Source organism: Crocodylus siamensis, chromosome 4, assembly GCF_052110815.1.
Source record: "Crocodylus siamensis isolate JL-2025a chromosome 4, ASM5211081v1, whole genome shotgun sequence".
In the NCBI taxonomy this organism is placed as follows: domain Eukaryota; kingdom Metazoa; phylum Chordata; order Crocodylia; family Crocodylidae; genus Crocodylus; species Crocodylus siamensis.
Window position 1 is genome coordinate 102,565,136 of NC_143398.1, and position 19,144 is coordinate 102,584,279.

The 19,144-nt window shown below is 41.9% G+C and overlaps 1 protein-coding gene across 1 annotated transcript in view; it reads right to left on the reverse strand.

The window, feature by feature from the left end:
• Nucleotides 1-16,404, reverse strand: part of TXNRD1 (thioredoxin reductase 1) — a 60,023-nt gene extending 43,619 nt beyond the window's left edge. The window contains exons 1-3 of the mRNA XM_090043188.1: nt 16,239-16,404; nt 5,860-6,050; nt 1,360-1,420 (exon numbers count right to left, since the gene is read on the reverse strand). Of these exons, the coding sequence (XP_089899314.1) occupies nt 1,360-1,420; nt 5,860-6,050; nt 16,239-16,299 (313 nt within the window). The 5' untranslated portion in view covers nt 16,300-16,404. The remainder of the gene's footprint in view (nt 1-1,359; nt 1,421-5,859; nt 6,051-16,238) is intronic.
• Nucleotides 16,405-19,144: the final 2,740 nt, after the last annotated feature.

Here is a 19,144-nt window from a genome sequence, read left to right on the forward strand (position 1 = left end):
GAATTCAGGGTTTTAAATTGCTGCCAGCTGTGCTGACACCTCCTTCCAGCAGCAGGTGAGGTGGGGTGAGGCTGAGAAGGGAATTCCTAATCAGGGCACAAACTCTACCACCTACACGTCTGGTAGGCAAAGTAATTATTTCAGAATTGAGTTGCTTTTATTCTCAAATGGAGTACCCGTGTGGAGAAAGATTTCCAAGTACCTATTAGAAAGAAGGCACAAGTGTAGTAGGCATATATCCTTAAGATATGCATTGTCCAGCTCTAAGAACTGCATTTCAGGGCAAAGTTCTTTGCTGACCTAGCTAGGAATCTGCATATCACAAAGCAGTAAGTGCAATCACCCATTAAGTCAATGTCAACAAAAGATAACCTTACTTCAGCAAGATTTTTGATAAAATAATTTGATTGGAAAAGTAGCTGCCATGAGGACTTTAAGAACAAACACCTCACGCTATAACAATTGTGTGCTTATGCTACTTCCTTTACACCAATCTTTTGGTTTCTTGGTGATACCGGTTGTATCATCTCAGACTCCAAGAGATTTGGGGTCAATGGACCAATTCAACTCAATTCAATTCATTACGGATTCTGGCTAAATGCCAAGTTCCCAAAGACGACGCAACACACACATGCCCATAAAATGGTCAATGGGCCAAATTCAGAGGCATGGATGACTTGATGAATCAAAATGCCACATCTTTGACCCCATTAATGTCACTTTGTTTTGCTGGAGCAAAGTAAAGTGACCTTAAAAGGGCCAAAACAGGCAGGTTTTTTGGGTTTATATCACTGGTTCTTGCACCCGAGACATTTATGGGGATGCAGGTCAAGGCTGGATTGAATGGGGCCACAATACAGCTACTGATCCCTAGTCATTGTTGCCTAAAACAACATAAATTAGTTGTTATCCCCATGGCTACTCTAACCTGTGCCAAGGGCCAATTTAACTTTTGACTCCCCCTGGATCACAGGAAGTATAAAGGTAACTTAGAGCCATATTTGTCTCTTGGCACAATCAAAGACTGAGCCCAGAATGAATAAGTCAGGAAATCTAATACGGTCTAAATTTGGTCTAATTGAAACATGACAAATAAAAGTAACCATCTGGATACCATTTGGTACTGTAGTTTTAATTTGCTAGACAAAGGTAACTCTACAGTTCTCAGGAAGAAACGAAACAATTCACAGATTTCACAAGAACATCTCTTTACCATAACTGACAGATAAGACTGGCCTTAGAAGCAGACAAGGAGGAAGTAAATCACAGGAAATATTAAGAAAGACTAAGTTATTTACAGCTTGTCACTAGCTTTTCTTTGCATACAAGCAACTCAAATGGAAATAAAAAAAGCCTTACCAGTTTGGTCTAGTTCAAGTGAAAAGTAGGGAACTTTCATGGATTTGAACAGCTCCTTTACCTACATAAAACAGAATGCATAAATATTAATAGAAAGATACATAAAAGTGAAATCTCTCTTTTCACCCTCTACTGGAGCATCTATTACCCTCCAGTAAGACGATAATCTATATTATTTTCATCTGGCCATTGAGAATCTTCTCACAAGAGGCACTAAAGCAAAAAGGGTAGGGAATAATTTCGAGGTCTGGGGGGCTTTTTCCTGTTTCTGCTACAGTCTCAAATCGGTGGCTTTAGGCAAATCATTTAGAATCTGATTTTCAAAGGTGTTTAGGTGCCTAACTCCTGCTTAAGGGCCTAATTCCCATTGAAATTATTTTGACAGGAGTTAAATGCGCCTAAACATCCTTGAGAATCTCTCTTGGACTGACTGAGAACCCTTTACTGCTATTAGAGAGAATTTACTTGCCTAAGTGATCCCACTGACTCGTCTTAAGCACCATATGCCAATAAAGTAAATTAGAACAGTTCCAAAGTTGTTCTAAGTCATGCTGATGCTGACATAAATTCTACCCTGATCAGGAAACTGTAAATTGCTCTCTGGAATTCTTCTCCACTATATTCACCTGCCTGAGGCAAACTGAACTCAGGGACGAACTGGATCACATCACTTTGATATGTCCTCTAAATCCCATTAAAAACCAGCCCTATCAGCTTAAAATTGGCAAATTAAGGCCCAATGTAGATTTTTGCTAACATATTCAAAGTTAATTTGACAAGAATGACAACTGCAATTTCTCCCTTCTCTCATCTAGTGAGAAGGCTGCTGGAAAGCTTATTCTTCCAGCCTGTCACTTCGATCATGTCATTCCTCTCTCTACATCTGTCAGCTCCCCCTTTTAATCACATCAAATGTAAGTGACCTGCTCTTACTTTCAATGCCCTTCCCACCCCTTCCTTACCATACTTACAAATGTCTCATTTAGTATATAGAAGAGGACTCCTGCCTCAGATTAGCCCAGTATGCCTGCATCTACCACCCACTTTTTCAAAAATTTTAAAGGGTCCCCTTCATGCTGAAGCAGCATCAACCTCTGGTCCTTAACACTTTAAAATAACTCCCTGTAACCATATGCAAAACTACTTTATTTGCCTTCAAATCCCTATTTAAAACTATTCTTTTCTGCAATTCCTCTGCAGCATACCAGCAGTCAATCAGCTGTCAAGACCACTGCCTGTCATGCTGACCATTATTATTTCATTGTTTCCTTGTACTCCCCCTTTTGTCTGCTTCTATGTGCTTCCTTGGCTTAACTTCAGAATGTAAGCTGTCAGTGACAAGGATCATCTTTCTCTTTCTGTGTTAGTATCATGTGTGACATAATGAGATCCTGGCCCACAATAAGGGTTCCTAGACATTGTAATAATATAAATAACAAATTTAAGTATTAAAATAAGGTGTACATTAAATATGACACCATAAAAAGAAAGGTGATCACCAAAGTTCAAAGTGCCATTTAACTTCTTCCTTACTGTTAACAGACTGCCATCAAACCAACACTTTGGAAAAATAAGAAGTTTATTCTACCCTTACCACCACCACCACCCCATCACCCCCGCCGCTTTTCTTGTGGCAAGTTAGGAAGTTTTTGATGTTTTCAGGCATTGTGCCTGCTAGTTGTGTGACAGGGTTGTTTGCAAAATGTTTAAGAACAGGTTAAACAAAAACTTGTCCAGGATAGTTTAAATAGGGATGATCCTGCCTTGAATAAAGGGTGGAGAGGCAGGCACTAAATGAACTCTCAAGGTTGCTTCAAGACCTACTTTTCTATGCTTCTATACTTTACCTATCCATTATAAAGTTTCATTTGACTACTCACTACAAGAAGTAAAGTGCCATAATTTAATTGTACAGGATGTCCTCAATTTATGTTTCGCAGTTACAACATTTATAAATTAACACCCTACTTCAACTTTATGATGTCAGTTTCAACTTTACAATGCTTGATCTGATACAACGCCACTCCAGCAAACAAGTTCACTGTGTCACTCATCTCCCTGGAGAACATCTGTCCAAACTTCCTTAGATACTTTAAGAAAGCAGACAAGACTCCAGAAAAACCTGCAGCCAAGATTCCCAAGAAGCCTCCAGCCAAGAACCCTTCAAAAAGTCCAACCAAGAACCTTTCAAAAAGTCCAGCAAAGTCACCTCAAAGAAGTCCTTCCAAATCAATATGATTGCTATTTACAATATAAATACATTAATGTAGCTATATTACTCATCTATAATTGATCAAGTACAAAATTCTGGGGTATTTTTAGTGAAAATAGGGTATTGGGCCTTGGTTCAGGAACCAATCCCTCATTTATAACATTGTTTCTTATGAGAAAATTGGTTCCAAGTTGCAATGTTTCGATTTAAGAAATGGTTTTCAGGAACCAATTGTGTCATAAGTCCGAGGACTGCCTGTACTATACTAGCACTATTTAGTGGCTTTGAAGGCCTTAGGGCCTTATACTTCTCCAACTAAAGTGAAGCTTTACTTGAATGGAAGCATGGTTGGCCTCTAAAATGGATTACTTGAGTTCACATTCACTTTAAAATAAAACAGCTGAGCTTTAATATGGATCTTCTGCCAATGGAGATCTGGCCTTGAGGCTAATATTAAAATGCCCATCACCTTAAAAACGTTATTTATTAATTTGAAATAAAACTTGTTCTTCTTTGAGACCATGTGAACTCCCTCTTTATCACATACATTAGAACAAAAGTGTGCAATTAATGGGTAAGTGGCAAGGATTTTTGTGGGTGATATCTTTTATTGGACCAAATGTGCAGTTGGGAGGGATACAGACAAGCTGTCAGGTACCAAGTACCCTTCCTGAAGTCTGAGAAAAAAGCAGAAACTGATTGAGCTAAACAGCAGATAAAACAAAGGCCGATGCAAAGCTATAGGTAAATAAGAGCACGATAAAAAGATGTTATCATTAACATCACTCCAAAACTACCACAACTAATGTGTAGAGGTATATACATACACACACACAGGAAGTTTATTACAAGAGGCAATATATGGAGGCGTGAATTTTCTCCTGTGAACTTCTTGACCTGATAAGTGTGAAACAAGTTAGCCATGCTAGAAAAACACAAGCTGTCAGCTTTTAAAAAAATAATAATCCTCAATTAATCAAACCAAATGGATACCTGAAAAGGGTAGAAACTAACAGAAAAGGGTAGAATCTGACAGTCCTATTTTTCCTACCAAGGCAAACTACATAAATTAGGAACTTTTAAAGAATCCCCAAATAGTAGAGCAACGCAATTACAGAACCAAGGTGAAGTAGGAACACTGAAAGAAGAAAAAAGGGTGCAGACAGAAATGCAGCTCCCCACTGTAACTCACAGCACTTTGCAGGAATCATTTTGAATTACAACAATCCCCTGGACCAAATAGAAGTTCACTGCGCACGGGGGGGGGAGGAAATCAGCTGCTGGCTACAAGCCCACAGCTAGTTTACCGTAGCAATGGCCCTTCCTCCCTCCAAGCCTGTCCCTGTTTTCAGAAGGGGTGGTGGGAAAAGGAGCAGAGGGAGCTTGTTCTGGGGGGTCCCCAAGCCAACACTGGAGGATGGGATGGATGAATTGGAGCCCCGCCCTCCAGTGAGAACTGAGAATACTCCAGACTGAACTCCCTCTGCTCCTTTCCTCCCCTCCCATGCTGAAAATAGCTTGGAAGCTGGGAGGCAGGCAGAGACGAGTTACAGAAGATGCTATGTTTTGAAACATCTTCATGAGGGTTCAGATTTTTGCAGGATTGGGCCCTTTTTAAGTGTTTTGCATCTGTGAACTTCTGTTTGGTCACAGATGTAGAGCACTTCCGGGGCCAGATTGGGCAAAAATTGTCGCTTCTGTCTTCACCCAAAAGATACTTCACCAGAGTAAGAAATTTCATATTACCCATTTGAGCAAAAGCCCATGGAAGCAAATAGGAAAAAAAGCAATCTAGGATTAGGAACTGTTGACAGGAATGGTATAAAAAGACAGATCTAGTCTTTACAGTTTCATTTTAGGTAGAGAACATCTAAGATGACCTGGTAAAGCAGTTCAGCATACACATGAGTCTCCAGCAGAGGCTTAAGTACATCCCATTAAAATAAGTGCAATTTAAACAGTTTAGGTACATGCTTAAATACTTATACTGAGGGCCAAGGTCAGGACTAGGTATTTGTCACCGAAAACACACTGAGTAGCAGCTGCAGGTAGGGTCCACCCACAGAAGAGAAACTGGACAGATCCTTTATGTGGAAGAAAAAGAATTAAAAGTTTTTGAAAGGGAAAAGTAATAGAAACCAACATTCAAGACTGTAATCCTGCATATGTCTCCAGGAAGGTGGATTTCTGCAAGCCAGGCTGAAATGGAATCCAGAGAAATCAAGGAAACAGAATTCCTAAGGCATGACAAACCCTGTACTCCTCTGCCTGAAAACTTAAAATATTACCTCAGTACTTAGACTGCATGTTGTGTTACTGAAGATCACCACAGTGTTTTTATCTATGTAGGACTGTATCTGCAAAATCAATTCTGCATCTTTACTTTTAGTACTGGATTTAGTGCTATCTTCTGTTCTGGAAGCTGTAATGGCTCTCCCATTGTTTGTATTCTGTGTTACTTGATGAAAATCTTCTTTTGCTATAAGAAATAAAAACAAAGTGGAGTAAGCAGAGACAGAATTGCAAAATGGTTTGTGATAAAGATAACACCCTGATAAAGAAATACAGATGAAGTTAAATCAATGACTTTTCTTTAAAAGTTTAAATAAAAAGGAAATCTAATGTTAGTTACCTCACACTTCATTTCATTGCTCTCTATGCTCCCCCAGCCAACATCAAGCAAAGTTGAATCACAGCCTCCTTCCTGAACCAATAAAAGTCAATGGTGAAATTCCCATTGACTGTACTTGGGCCAGGAATTCACTCCACATCTTGTTATGGATAACCCTACAGAAACACATTTTTTGTCATGCAAAACAAGGTTGTGGTCCAGATCTTGCACTTGGATTTGTCTAGGAAGATCCAGCATCCTTGTGGAGTCTCATTAAAGGGGTCTACCTACGCAGATCTTATTGCAGGATTGATAACTATTGTCTAAGCATGAAACTTCCTAGATGGTCTTCTGCCTTCAATGTACTGTCTTTCCTACACAGCTCTGGGATGTTTTCAATAAGGCATTCAGGGATTTAACCATGCTGCTCTAATTAGTGCTACAGGGGAGATGTTTTGAGAGGTAAATAAAGCATATGATAATCTGAAATGTTTCCTAAGTATTCACAATATAAGTCACACAAGCCTGCTACAGAATAAGACTGTGGCAATTAATTTAATAGTTCATAAACTTCAAATTATACCTTTTCTTATTTACAGTATTTACTAATAATAATATTTCAGTATTTTTAACATTTCTGTCTCCCATTCTGTTTTACTGTAAACTAAATCAGCCTAGTTAAAATAAACAAATATAGAAATGTTATTATGGCTCTTTACTATAATATCAATAGTCTAAAAAAGTTTCTTATAGTTATTAAAACTATAATCTAGTAATAATGTAAGTAATTTTAGTAGTGTTTTCCATTTTAGTTGTACTAATATATGCATGCAATATATTTGTATAGAAATAATATAAAACAAATTACAAATTTAAAAAAATGCAAATCATTACACTACCAAACTTTCTGTGATCTATTGGATGTAGCCATTTCAAAGCATCTTCATCCAACTATTAATTTCAAAGCAAAGTCAGTTTCAGCATGACTTGTTATAAGGTGATAAAAGTATCGTGTATATATATAATTATAGAAGCATGACCAAGGTGGCCTACACAAACAAAGTGGCAAGTCCCTAAACTGCAGTGTCACTTGTCTGAGATGATCTGCACACCTGGATTTCCTGTATTGCCACTTGGAATTATTGTGGTCACTACGGAGGCTATCATAATAATTAATATATACAACATCTTTCATCACAGTGTTTTGCACAGGAGGTGAGTTCTATTAACCTGATATTTATAAGTGGGAATCCTGAAACAGGGTGACAAAGTGATTTGCACAAGGTCATCAAGCAAAGCTGAAAACAGAATCCCAATCTCTTGAATCCTAATCCATTGCTCTGTTCACTAGCCCACACTGACCCCAACACAACTGAAATTACTGAATTATTCCCAGACCGTCTCAATTTTCCAGGTGTGGATTTTAGTCACACAGAATATTAAAAATAAACACAGAAAACTGTTATTCACAAAAGTAACTACAATCAAACATGTATCAAAAGTGCATGTGGTCAAAGGAAGCCTGGCTTTCCTAGGTGGAGTAACCAGTATGTATAGGATGACTGTAGGGGACAATGTGAAACCTGGGCACTGCATGCCCATGATCCTTCCACTCTGCCTCAGTGCTCCACGTTTGGATGCTCATTTTAATTTTCCCTGGTCAGCTGGGACCAGCCGCCAAAATCCAGGACTGTCCCAGCCAATCTAGAACCCTAAATATGCAAGAAAGCATTTGAGGCATGGGGTCACGTTTTTAAAAGTATTTATGCCCCCAGCTCAGGAACTGGAGACTACCTCTGACCTCAAAGTAAGGGAGACAGTACTTCCATAGCCTTTTCAGGTGAGTCTGTCTAGGAGAGGGCAAACTCAACATCAAATCCAAGCAGTCCAAGTTGATGAACCTTGGAAGGGTAACCAAAGCAGGGTAGAACTGCTGATATCCTAACAGTCCAGCAAGCCACAGCATAGCATTCTAATCAGTTAGATAGGGTAGATTCACCTAACAAGTCACTGGACCCAAAACTTATTACAAAAATAGTACAGCAAACCCAAGTAATACACCTGGATTGCAGTCCAAGACTTCCCAAGCCTAACAAACTGAAATAATCATGGATAATGATTAGATAGCAGTTAAAACACACTATATGCATTGTAAGTTGGAATTTTAGAACTCTTGCCCCAGAATGGATTAAACTATTAGTATAGGAATTAAGGAAGTTACAAATTTCTCCTGATGCTATAGAGAAGCTAAATTTGCAGGGTGCCTCATCATGAGCAGGGATCCAGGTTTTGTTTCTCACAGAAAAAGAGAGAAAAATATGGATTGCCCTCTTTACCAGAAAAAAACATGGATTTCTCATTTTAATGGAAAAGCAAATGGATTTTGCACTTTTGCAAAAAGCCCTCTGCAGACTGGCAGAGTTCCAGCCTGCAAGGGGCTGGGGAACAGGAGGAGGGTGGTCAGGCATGAGGTGCCATATGCATGTACATGCACATGGCCCCAGGCAGTCTAGAGAGCAGCTCCTGCAGGTACGTCTGGTGGGGAGGAAAGGTAGAGCTAAGGCCCCCATAGGGAGGAAGTGAGTTGGGCAGGGTTGGGGCTGCTTCCCAGCTAGGTGATGCACGAGGCCTGGGGCCAGAATGCACGGCCGCAGGACCCTGGCAGGGAACGGGACAGGGTACCAGCAGGGCTGTGGGGCTGTGAAGGGAATAGTGAGGGGCACCAGCAGGGCTGAGAGGCTGGGGGGGTGGGGAAAGTAGGAGGGGGGAAGTGAGGGGCACTGGCAGAGATGTGGGGCTGTGGCTTGGGAGTGAGGGGCCTGGACATGTATTCTGTGAGCTAAGGGGACAGGGGGAACTCTGATTTTCCATGATAAAAAACCCAAAATCAAATACTAAACTTTATAGGTATTTAGAATTTATTTTATTAGTGATTGAGACACTGGTAAGCTTCCAAATTGCTTTAAAATTGTACATCTATCAATAAAACATTTTGTTTAATTGATACCTACATATGTAGTGGCATTTCATTTTAATCACAGATTCTGGGGTTTCTATCAGAGAATTTGCAATTCTTTTAATCAAGAAAACCAGGATTCCTGGTCATTAGTGGCAATCCTTTGATTCAAGGATGATCTCTATCATGGTTCACTGATGGGTCTTCAGGTGACTTCAGAGTCCAGTCCTTGAGCCACAGACCCAACTGCAGAAGTTGCAGGTCTTTTTGAAGAGGATAGGCCATAGGTCAGGATTTCTCTCCTTTTCCTTCCCCCACTCTCCCCTGCTTCAAGGGTGACACACCTTTACCTCGAAATGAGCAACCACTTAACTGAAGTTGCAGTGCCATTAGACCTGGTTAGCAACCAGCTTCTCCCAAGTCTTGATGCTGGCATCCGTCTTCTTGAGGTATGCCTTCAGTGTGTCCTTGCAGCATTTCCTCTGGCCACTGTGAGTATAACACTTGTTTTGGGAGTTCAGAGTCAGGCACCCACACGCAATGTCCAGTCCAGCAAAGTTGGAGCCTAAAGATCCCAACTCAGTGCTGATAACATTGGCTTCAGCAAGGATGCTAGTGTTCGTGCAGTGATCTTCCCATCTGATGTAAAGGATTTTCTAGTGGCACTGTTGGTGATGCCTTTCCAGGCCCTTGCGATGATGACAGTAGGTCATCCATGTTTCACATCCATAGAGGAGAACAGAGATGCTGACTAAATTGTAGACCTCAATCCTCGTGTCTTTCTGGAGAACGTGATGAATAAAGACATGCTGAAGAAATTTCCCAAAGGAAGCATTTGCAAACTGGATACTGTGCTGTATCTCCTCATCAATGGTTACTCTCTGAGAGAGGTGACTGCCGAGGTAAGGGAAGTGCTTGACTACCTCCAGGGTCTTTCCCTCAATGGTAATTTGGGGGAAGGGGTCACATTCATGGTCCAGGGCAGGGAAGGCTGATAAAGCATTTTAGCTTTCTCAATGTTGAGAGAGAAACCAAATTTTGATGGGCTTCTCTGAAAAGATCCAAGTGGTCTGGAGGTTTTCCTCATTGTACGCAAAGATGACTCAGTTGTTGGCATGTTGAAGGTCAAGGATGCTTGTTTTGAGTACTTTGGTCTTTGACCAAAAATGTCCCAGACTGAAGTCCTCCGTCCATTTGGTAGTGTCCGTTGCTTGATTTTTTTATTTTCTTTTATTTTTTTAAGCAAAATGTTTTGTGTTCCAAGCCATATCAATTCCAAATCCATGAGTCACTCAAGAACCATATTGACCCTACTACCAGAAAACATCCTCCACCCCCACCTGGGGCTTCAGATGTTTCCAAATCATTTGGCAGGCATCCTATGTGCAGGCCCAAGCCTGGAGGCTTGGGGTTCGGATGTCCCCGAGTTTCACTTGCCCTCAGCTGTATGGCAGCAGGAACAAGCTAGGGAGGAGTCTCCCATTTCCATAAAGTGGCCATATAGCCAAGATCTTCCCACGGGAAATGAACAGGGGAGGGTAACTATACATTACCTTCACGGGTACTACCCCATGTCAGAAAGGTGGTTATCCCCTGTCCCTGCGAAAACTACTTGCTAGATCACAGTCTCCCCTGATTGTTTGATTTTTTGAAATTTTTTTTAAGGAAAATTTTTCATGTTCCAAGCCAAATCCATTCCAAATCCGTGAGTCAGTCAAGAACTATAAGTGGCCCTACTACGGGCAAACATCCTCCACCCCCACCTGGGGCTTCAGATGTTTCCAAATCCTTTGGCAGGCATCCTACATGGAGCCTCAAGCCCTGAGGCTTAGGGTTCATATGCCCTCAAGTTTGCTTGCCCTCAACCGTACAGTCACAGAAGCAACCTAGGGAGGAGTGTCATTTCCATAAAGTGGGCATAAAGCAAAGATCTTCCCACTCAAGCAGCAAGTGGGAGGTTAACACCGGGGTCAGTTGACCCCAGTACTCTTTCCTGCTATGGCAGGGGGTCGGACTTGATGATCTGCTCAGGTCCCTTCCGACCCTACCAACTGTGAAACTATACATTACCTTCGCAGGTACTACCCTGTGCCAGAAAAGCTGTTATCCCCAGCAACTAGGAAAACTGAATTAGTGGTCATGGTATTTCCCCTGCCCGATCTTAGCTAAAAGGTACAGCCCATCAGAATAAGATACACAGTAGTGCTCATTGCGCACAGTCCCTATCAACTCCTACTCTTTTTCAAGTCAAGGTGAGCCACTACATTGCATACATTTCAACTTCCTCTTCACTCCCACAGCTGAGCTGTGCCTGCCTTTCCCATTTCTAATGATTCCTGTTTCTTTACCAGCCTTAGATGTCTGGCAAATATCACTAAACGGGGTCTCAAACAGTTCACTCAGAATCTCTCTGTCAGCCTCTTCCTCAGGCTGTCACATATGATTAGTGTCGCCCTGCCCTCCATGAGGTAAAGCTGGACCAGATTGCCCTGCACTTCATCTGCATATACATTTTTGGAGAATTCCAGGCCTCATAACAAGAAAAGGCATGAATGGGGGGAGGTGCTAATTAACACATAATCCTTTGTAGGGAGTATCTGGAGTAGTAGATGCACATACTGAGCAGTGCTGAGCTGTGGGGTCACCACAGCTTGAAATTCTGTGGGGCCCAGCCCAGTGAACTATCTGGTAAATCATGAGCTTTTTGGCTTTGAACTAATATCATGCATAGTTTATACTCTGTATAAGTAGGTAGAAGTGGTACTGAGAAACAGGTCGGGAGGAAGGACAGAACTTGATCATATTGTTAAAGAACATCTCAGAGTCATAATACACACTCGCAAAAAAAACCCCAAAACAAACCAAAAACACTTTCTGACATTCTCTCACTTTTCAGTACTTGACTGTACCTCTTTCATGTTCCTTTAACATTATTTTTCTTTGTTTATTTCATACATTACACACTTAAAAGACAAACTATTAAGAATTTTGAATTAAAAAACAGAAAGATAAACTAACGAGAGTCAGGAAAATCTTCAGGAAAATGAGGAGTCATTCATGATGCATTTCCCCCTTCCCATTTTCACCCCTTTGTATCTAGGAAGTGCATCATCTAAGCATGTTCATGCAAACCACTGCTATCTGAAGATTTTACAGTATCCTGAGAGAAACAGTACAGACTAAAGATAAAAGTACATGCTTTAAAGCAGTAGTTTCCAAGCTTCCTAAAGTCACAGAACTCTTTCATATCACTTCTTCTGCCATAGAACCCCTACCCCTGTCCTAAAGACCGACGCGGAGCCAAGTGACCCCACTAGGGCAACACACCACCTCAGGACCCACTCTGCCATTATGCCCAATCTCGTTGCTGAACCCCGGATTACCTACTGCCGAATCCCAGGGTTCCACAGAACACAGTTCAAAAACTACTGCCTTAAAGAGAATGGCTGTTTAAGGAAGTATTATGATAAAATAGACAACATTTTATCTGTAAATCAATTTACTTTTCATGTGCTAGTCATCATTGTCCTTGCCAATTTTGCTAATCACTAGCATACTTGCTTTATGGAACGTATTTCTGATCCTACAGTAATGGAATACTCTGAATCTGTAACATTATGTTTGACATCTATTGGTAACAGATTAACAGGTTTGGATATCAAAGAGAATAAAAATGTTCCAGCCCCGAACCCACTCTAACATTCCTCTCCTCCAAGCTTTCACTTCCTACTGTTCCTGCATATGCAGTGGTAGGTGGTATGATATTTACATGCAGAGATAAGAATAAGAAAGCAGTTGACTGTCCTAGTTTCTGATTGTTTATAGAAAATAAAAGATTTAGAGTTGTACTGCAATCGGAGCTCAGTAAAGAATGAGTAATCAAATAATTTGACAGCTACTGAAACATTCAAATAAATTAACTCGAATTGGAATCATGCAAAAATGTTCTCTGTTAATCTTCTATTTTACTAGTCTCTTCCCTACCCCCCACTCCCTCACCTTCTATCTTGAGGGACACAGAATGTGGGGGTTTTTTCAGTTGTGTTAGATTACTTGAGTTACTTTAACAGGGTTCAAAAGCCTCATTAAGATGCAGGCTAACACATCAGAATGCGTCAATGACCAGTGTTTCTGTCTAGAAAGGACAGTTTTGAGGGTATCTGTTGACTGCAGATGTCTTGGAGCTCATCTGAGCACTGTACTAATGCAGCTAGATTGCCTCCGGTACTTGAGATAGCACATTTAATACTAGCTCAGCACTTCTACAATACAAAGCAACCTGCACCATAGACAACCATACCCCTTGACCATCTAGACATGTCTTAATAATAACCTGGGCAGTGGAAACCAATCAAAGGTGTGCTTCAATTCCCTACTTACTATTGGAGGGAGAGGGGTCAATTTGCTCCGTTCTGCAGGTACATGCACAACAAGACCATCTAAAGCTGTTCAAAAACTTTAAATAATTCTAGTTAGACTAAATTAACTCCCAGTACTGGTTTGTGCTATGCCCTTAATTTTGGACATTGGTTCAAAGTTTCATATTTTAAGTGGCACTTATCAAGATCACAGAGGAATAGGTCTGGAAAGGAGCTCAAGGCCCTTTAGTCCAGACCTCTGCTCAAGGCAGCAGCATCCCTCACTAAACCATCCCAGCCGAATGCCTGTCTAATCTGCTCTTGAAAAGTTCCAGGGATGGAGAGTCCACAATTTATCTAGGCAGCCTGTTCCAACACTTCACCACCCTCGTAGTCAGAAAGTTCCTCCTAATCTCCAATCTAGACTTCCCCTGCTTGAGGCCATTATTCCTAGCCCTGCTCCCTACAGCCACAGAAAAAAAAGTCTCTCTCTTTAATAACTGTCCTTCAGATATGCAAAGACTGTTATCAAATCCATTTAACAGGTACAAAATGGGCAGTTAGTGGCAAGCCCCTTCACACTGAAATAATGTCTCGGTCCTAATCCAGACATATCCTAGCAGCACAAGGTGTTACAGTAGCGATTCTCAACCAGGCACCATGGGACCAGTTGCCTTGAGATCCTTTCATGGGTGTTGTGGGGTGCCACACAGTATTAGCACTGTTAGACGTGCAAACGTGATTTACAAAATAAATCCAGAGATTTCAAATACATATCCATAGTGTCAAATACATTCTGCCCTGTTGGAATCTTTCAGAGTTCAGAAGAATGGCTTTGTTACTTTTCTGTAGTCAAAAAACAAGCGAAAAATAACAGCTGGCATATATTCCTCGAGTCTAACAAGGTTAAGAACCACTGTGTTACATACAGCATCTGCATCAGTTCCTTTCCCTGTAAGACTCACAAGTTCTAATAATTTCTGAAAACATCAAGGTTTATATAGATATATAAACACCAGGCTCTGCTTCCTCTGAGGCACTGGAACTGGGCATTGGTGGGGGGGGAAGCTGCTCCAGACCCAGGCACTTCAGCAGGGAGCAAACCTTGATAGCTACATATATATCTCTACATATCTTCTTATACAGTAAAATCCCTGTCATCTGGCACAAGTGGGGAATGATGGGTGCCGGTAAGCTAGAAGTGCCTGTCACCTGAGGCACTGGGTTTCCTGCCAGATGCAGAGCAGGAGGAGGTGGGGGGGGGGAGGGGGTTGTGGCTGAATGCAGAGCAGCGGCAGTCAGGGTGCAAGGCCAGCGGTGCTGGAGGCAGCAGTGGCACAGCGTGCTGGTGGAGGGGACAGTGGAGCAAGCTCCCCTCCCCCCTTGCTCCTGGGCAAGCAGTTGGCTAGTATCTCTATATCTGTCCACCCATGCCCCCCCCCGCCCATCTGTCTATCTATCTATCTATGGGTGAAAGGACAGTTCGGTCTCTATTTCACTTCAGAACTGGTCCCCTCTCCTATGAGCACCGGCGATGCGTCAGGAAGGCATGGGGAACATGCCATGTCAACGGTGGGTCAGGCAGAGCTGCAGCCCCACATCCCAATGCCCAGCAGCAGTGGTGCAGAGTTGTGGCCCCTACTGCATTGGTGGCACAGAATTGTCCCCCCACTGGCAGCACTTACACGTCACATTTGGCTGAGTGCTACTAAGGGCACCTCTTATGACAAGAGCTTCTAATATGGGCACTTATGCTGTAGGAAGCTGGCAACACAGCATCTAGCACTTGTAAATACTAGTGGCCAGGTTCTGGTCCTCTTGCTCAGGCTGAATAACACCTCACTTCGCAGACAGCATTCCTGCTTTTTGTGCATCTAGTTGCAGGAGTAAATTACCCTTTAGCATCCTCAAGACTAGGTGAATCTTTACCCTAAATAAAGCCAGTGGGTAGGAGCTGATAAGCACATTCTCTTTTTGCTTTTTTCCACGAGGTACAGTGCAAAGCAGAGGGTGGAAGTCCCAACAAGTATGGAAAAATGAGTCAATCTCCCTGGTTACCTCTGGGAAACAAAACATAACTAAGGTGCCTTTGCACTTGCAGTCCCTCCAGACTCAGGAAATCAGATGTGCTTTAAAAATGCCTAATGTGAAATGCAAAACTCTAGGAGGCTTGGTTCAGAGATGATACTTTGTATTAGACCTACTAAGAAACAGAAAGAAAATTATCTTTTCCTGCAAGCTTTGTGGTGCACATGCCCGTCCTCAGGCTCAGGGAAAAGTAAAGATGGGGAAAAGTCCCCACAGTTAGGAAATAAACTTCGTTTTTGCACAGAGGAAACTGAAGGTGGAAGTCTGTTCCTCTGGGTCCATGAGAGGGTCTTTAGGTCCCTTAAAAATGCCTAGAGACCTGCAGACAAGGTTGGTTGGGTAAATCCGGTTTCATTAGACCAACTCAAATAGCTGGAAAAAATTATTCTTTGCAAGCTATTTGAGATGGTCCAATACAAGAGACCGGATTTAGACAATCAACTTTGTCCGCCTGTGTCCTTAGACCCCCGCGGCTACAGCCCGCACGCTGGAAGCCCGCAGGGGCTGCGAGGCCCAGGGACTCCCTGCGGGCCCTCTCTCGGGGCGGGGGGGCCGCTCCCTGGGGGCGCCTCCCGGGCTCTTCTGCCCCGAGGCAGCGGCTGCACCCCCGGGCGCCTCAGCAGAGCTGCCCCCCGGCCCCTGGCCCGGCGTTACCTGCTCGGCGGGGCGGCTCCGCCTGCTGCACGGCTCTGCCCTTCCGCACCGAGCTGCCCATGGCCCCCGGCGGCGATGACGCCCTAGTAACGCTCGGCGCCCGCCCGGCCTCGTGCGGCCCCAGGCGGCCCTGGCCGGGCGGTCCGCGGGGAGGAGAGGCGGGGCGGGGCGGGGCGGGGCGGGGCTCCGGCTGCCCCGGCCCGGGGGTCGCTGCGGGCTTTGGCGCTGCGGGACTGACCCCTGCCTGGGCTGGAGTCAGGCACACCTGTTCTGGAGGTTTGACATACACGTGCGGGTCGCCAACCCCCATGTCTACAGAATACTGTATAGATACACACATCTAGACACATATATGCACAAACACGCGTATACAGTACATATACACACATCTATACGTTATACACACACTATATATATACACACACACATATACTCACACACTATATATATATACACACACCATACACATACATACACAATATGTATATACGATACATCTATATATATATACACACACTATATATATATACACACACACACTATCTACACACACCACACACACGTACACTACACACACTATATACACACAATACACACACACTATATATATATATCTATATATACACACATATATACATACACACACTATACACATACAGACACACACTATATACACACACTATACACATACGCTATATACACATATACACACGCTATATATACACACACACCATACACACACATACATACACAATATATATACATACACACTATACATACTATATATACATACACACACTATATATACACACATATACACATACACACACTATATATATATACACACATACTATATACACACATATACACACACACTATATACACAATATATACATATATACACACACACAGATACACATACATACACACACCTACACACACATACCCACACCTATACACATGCACATACACATATACACCTACAAACACCTACACACATACCTGTACATACACATACACACATTTATATATACACACATACTCATACATATATATACATCTAAGAGAGATAATAATAATAACAACAATGGTGGGACTCTCCATGGAAAATTCTTCCTTGCATCTACAGTGTCTAAGTGACTATGGAGCAGCCTCAATGCCCCCAGGTAGTAAACCTCCCAGGGTCCTGGCAGGCTTGCACAGAAGACTTGTGCCACTTCCATCACAGGTGGTATATAATGTTCCCATCCAACTGTGGCCCTCCATCATCAAGTGACACTGCTAGTACTAAACCTTTACAGCTGAATTTCTGCAGTATGTTTTTGTTGCCTAAGGGTCCAACATTTCAATCAGTGATGCACACAAGTAACTTAGCATGTGTGAGCAATCCCATTAAACTCATTGATATTCACTCATACACATAAGCTTACTCACATTGGGTGGCACTGGGTTTAACTCTGGTATGTAAGTGCACTGACATGTATCGAATGTAATACCCAAAGAAGTAAAACCATTTAGTTTTGTGCACAGTTTACAAACCAGCAGGCACATGGTTTGGTTTTTTTTGGATAGATGGATTTTGAAAGTGTTGAAATAGAAGTCTTCAGACCAACCTGGCAAGTGACTTTTAAGACAAAAGAATGAATTAACTGGAATTAAGACAATTAAATCAATAACAGTCCTAAAATGTTATTTCCATTTAATTAAGCTGACTTTATTGCAATTAACTCATACATGAGGAAGCACCTCTTACATAGCAATGAGAACAATTGCTGTTTTACTATTAATATCTGCATCCAGACATCTGCAATACCAGTGATTATTATAATAGGAGGTAATAATGGCCACAGTCATCCAGAGAATATTAGGGTTTCAGAATCAGAGATACTAAAATTATTCTAAAGCCAAGTTGTGAGGCATTCTAGTCTGCCAAAATCCATTTTGGTATTTTCATCAAAACAACACCATCTGCTGGACATTAAGCTACTTTTATTTTTGTCAAAATTCACTAAAAGTACTGCACCTGTTTTTCACAATTTTTATGGTTTCCAATCACATTTTCGTGTGGAAAAATAGGAACCTCTCCTATCAGAGGACTATGAAATGGACCCACAGAAAATAAAGAGGAAGGAGTGCCCAGCACTTGGAAAATGGTCCATAATTTTGGGGGTCTAAATCAAGACACCCAAAACAAAGGCATAAAGAATCAGTGGTAAACAGCAGGTAAATAAACGCATACAGTGTGCCACTACAAAACAAAACACCATCACTGCAACTAGTAAGCCAATGGTCATCTTCAACTTTTCTCTCTCCCAAGATGATGTCCAAATCCACTGCTTCTCCTATACAATATTTCTAAAACACAATTAAGTAGAAAATGCAGGAGAAAGATGAGAGGGCTGACCTGCGGAGAGATGGCCACCAAAGTAAAATACTGTTGTTTAATAATTCATTTTTTTAAATTGTAAACATTCATACTACTGTGTGGCTATCACCACACTGACCTCTTTGATTGTGTGTTGCATCCTTGGTTCCCTATCCTTTATCTGTCTTTGTCTTTTTAGACAAACTCTTCATGAAAAGAATTGTGTTTTCTTCCATGCTTGCAAAATGCTTAGCATATTTTGGCTCTGCAATCAGCATAATAAGATAATAATGTTAAAAGCAGGCCTCAAAGCACTTCATGGATTTTATAAAAGTCCAGAGAGAGCCAGCTGGATCCTGTATCTCTTCAGGATGTGATTCCAGCTTAACACCTGCTCCCCCCAACTAAACCCTGCCTATTAAAGTCCATGGGAAACTGGAATTATTTTCCTTGATTTAAGTTCCATCAGTGTGGAAATTTCATCCAGGTGTCGAGTAGTGCTGTGCACCAACAAGTGATCCTTTATTGTGAACAGTAGATA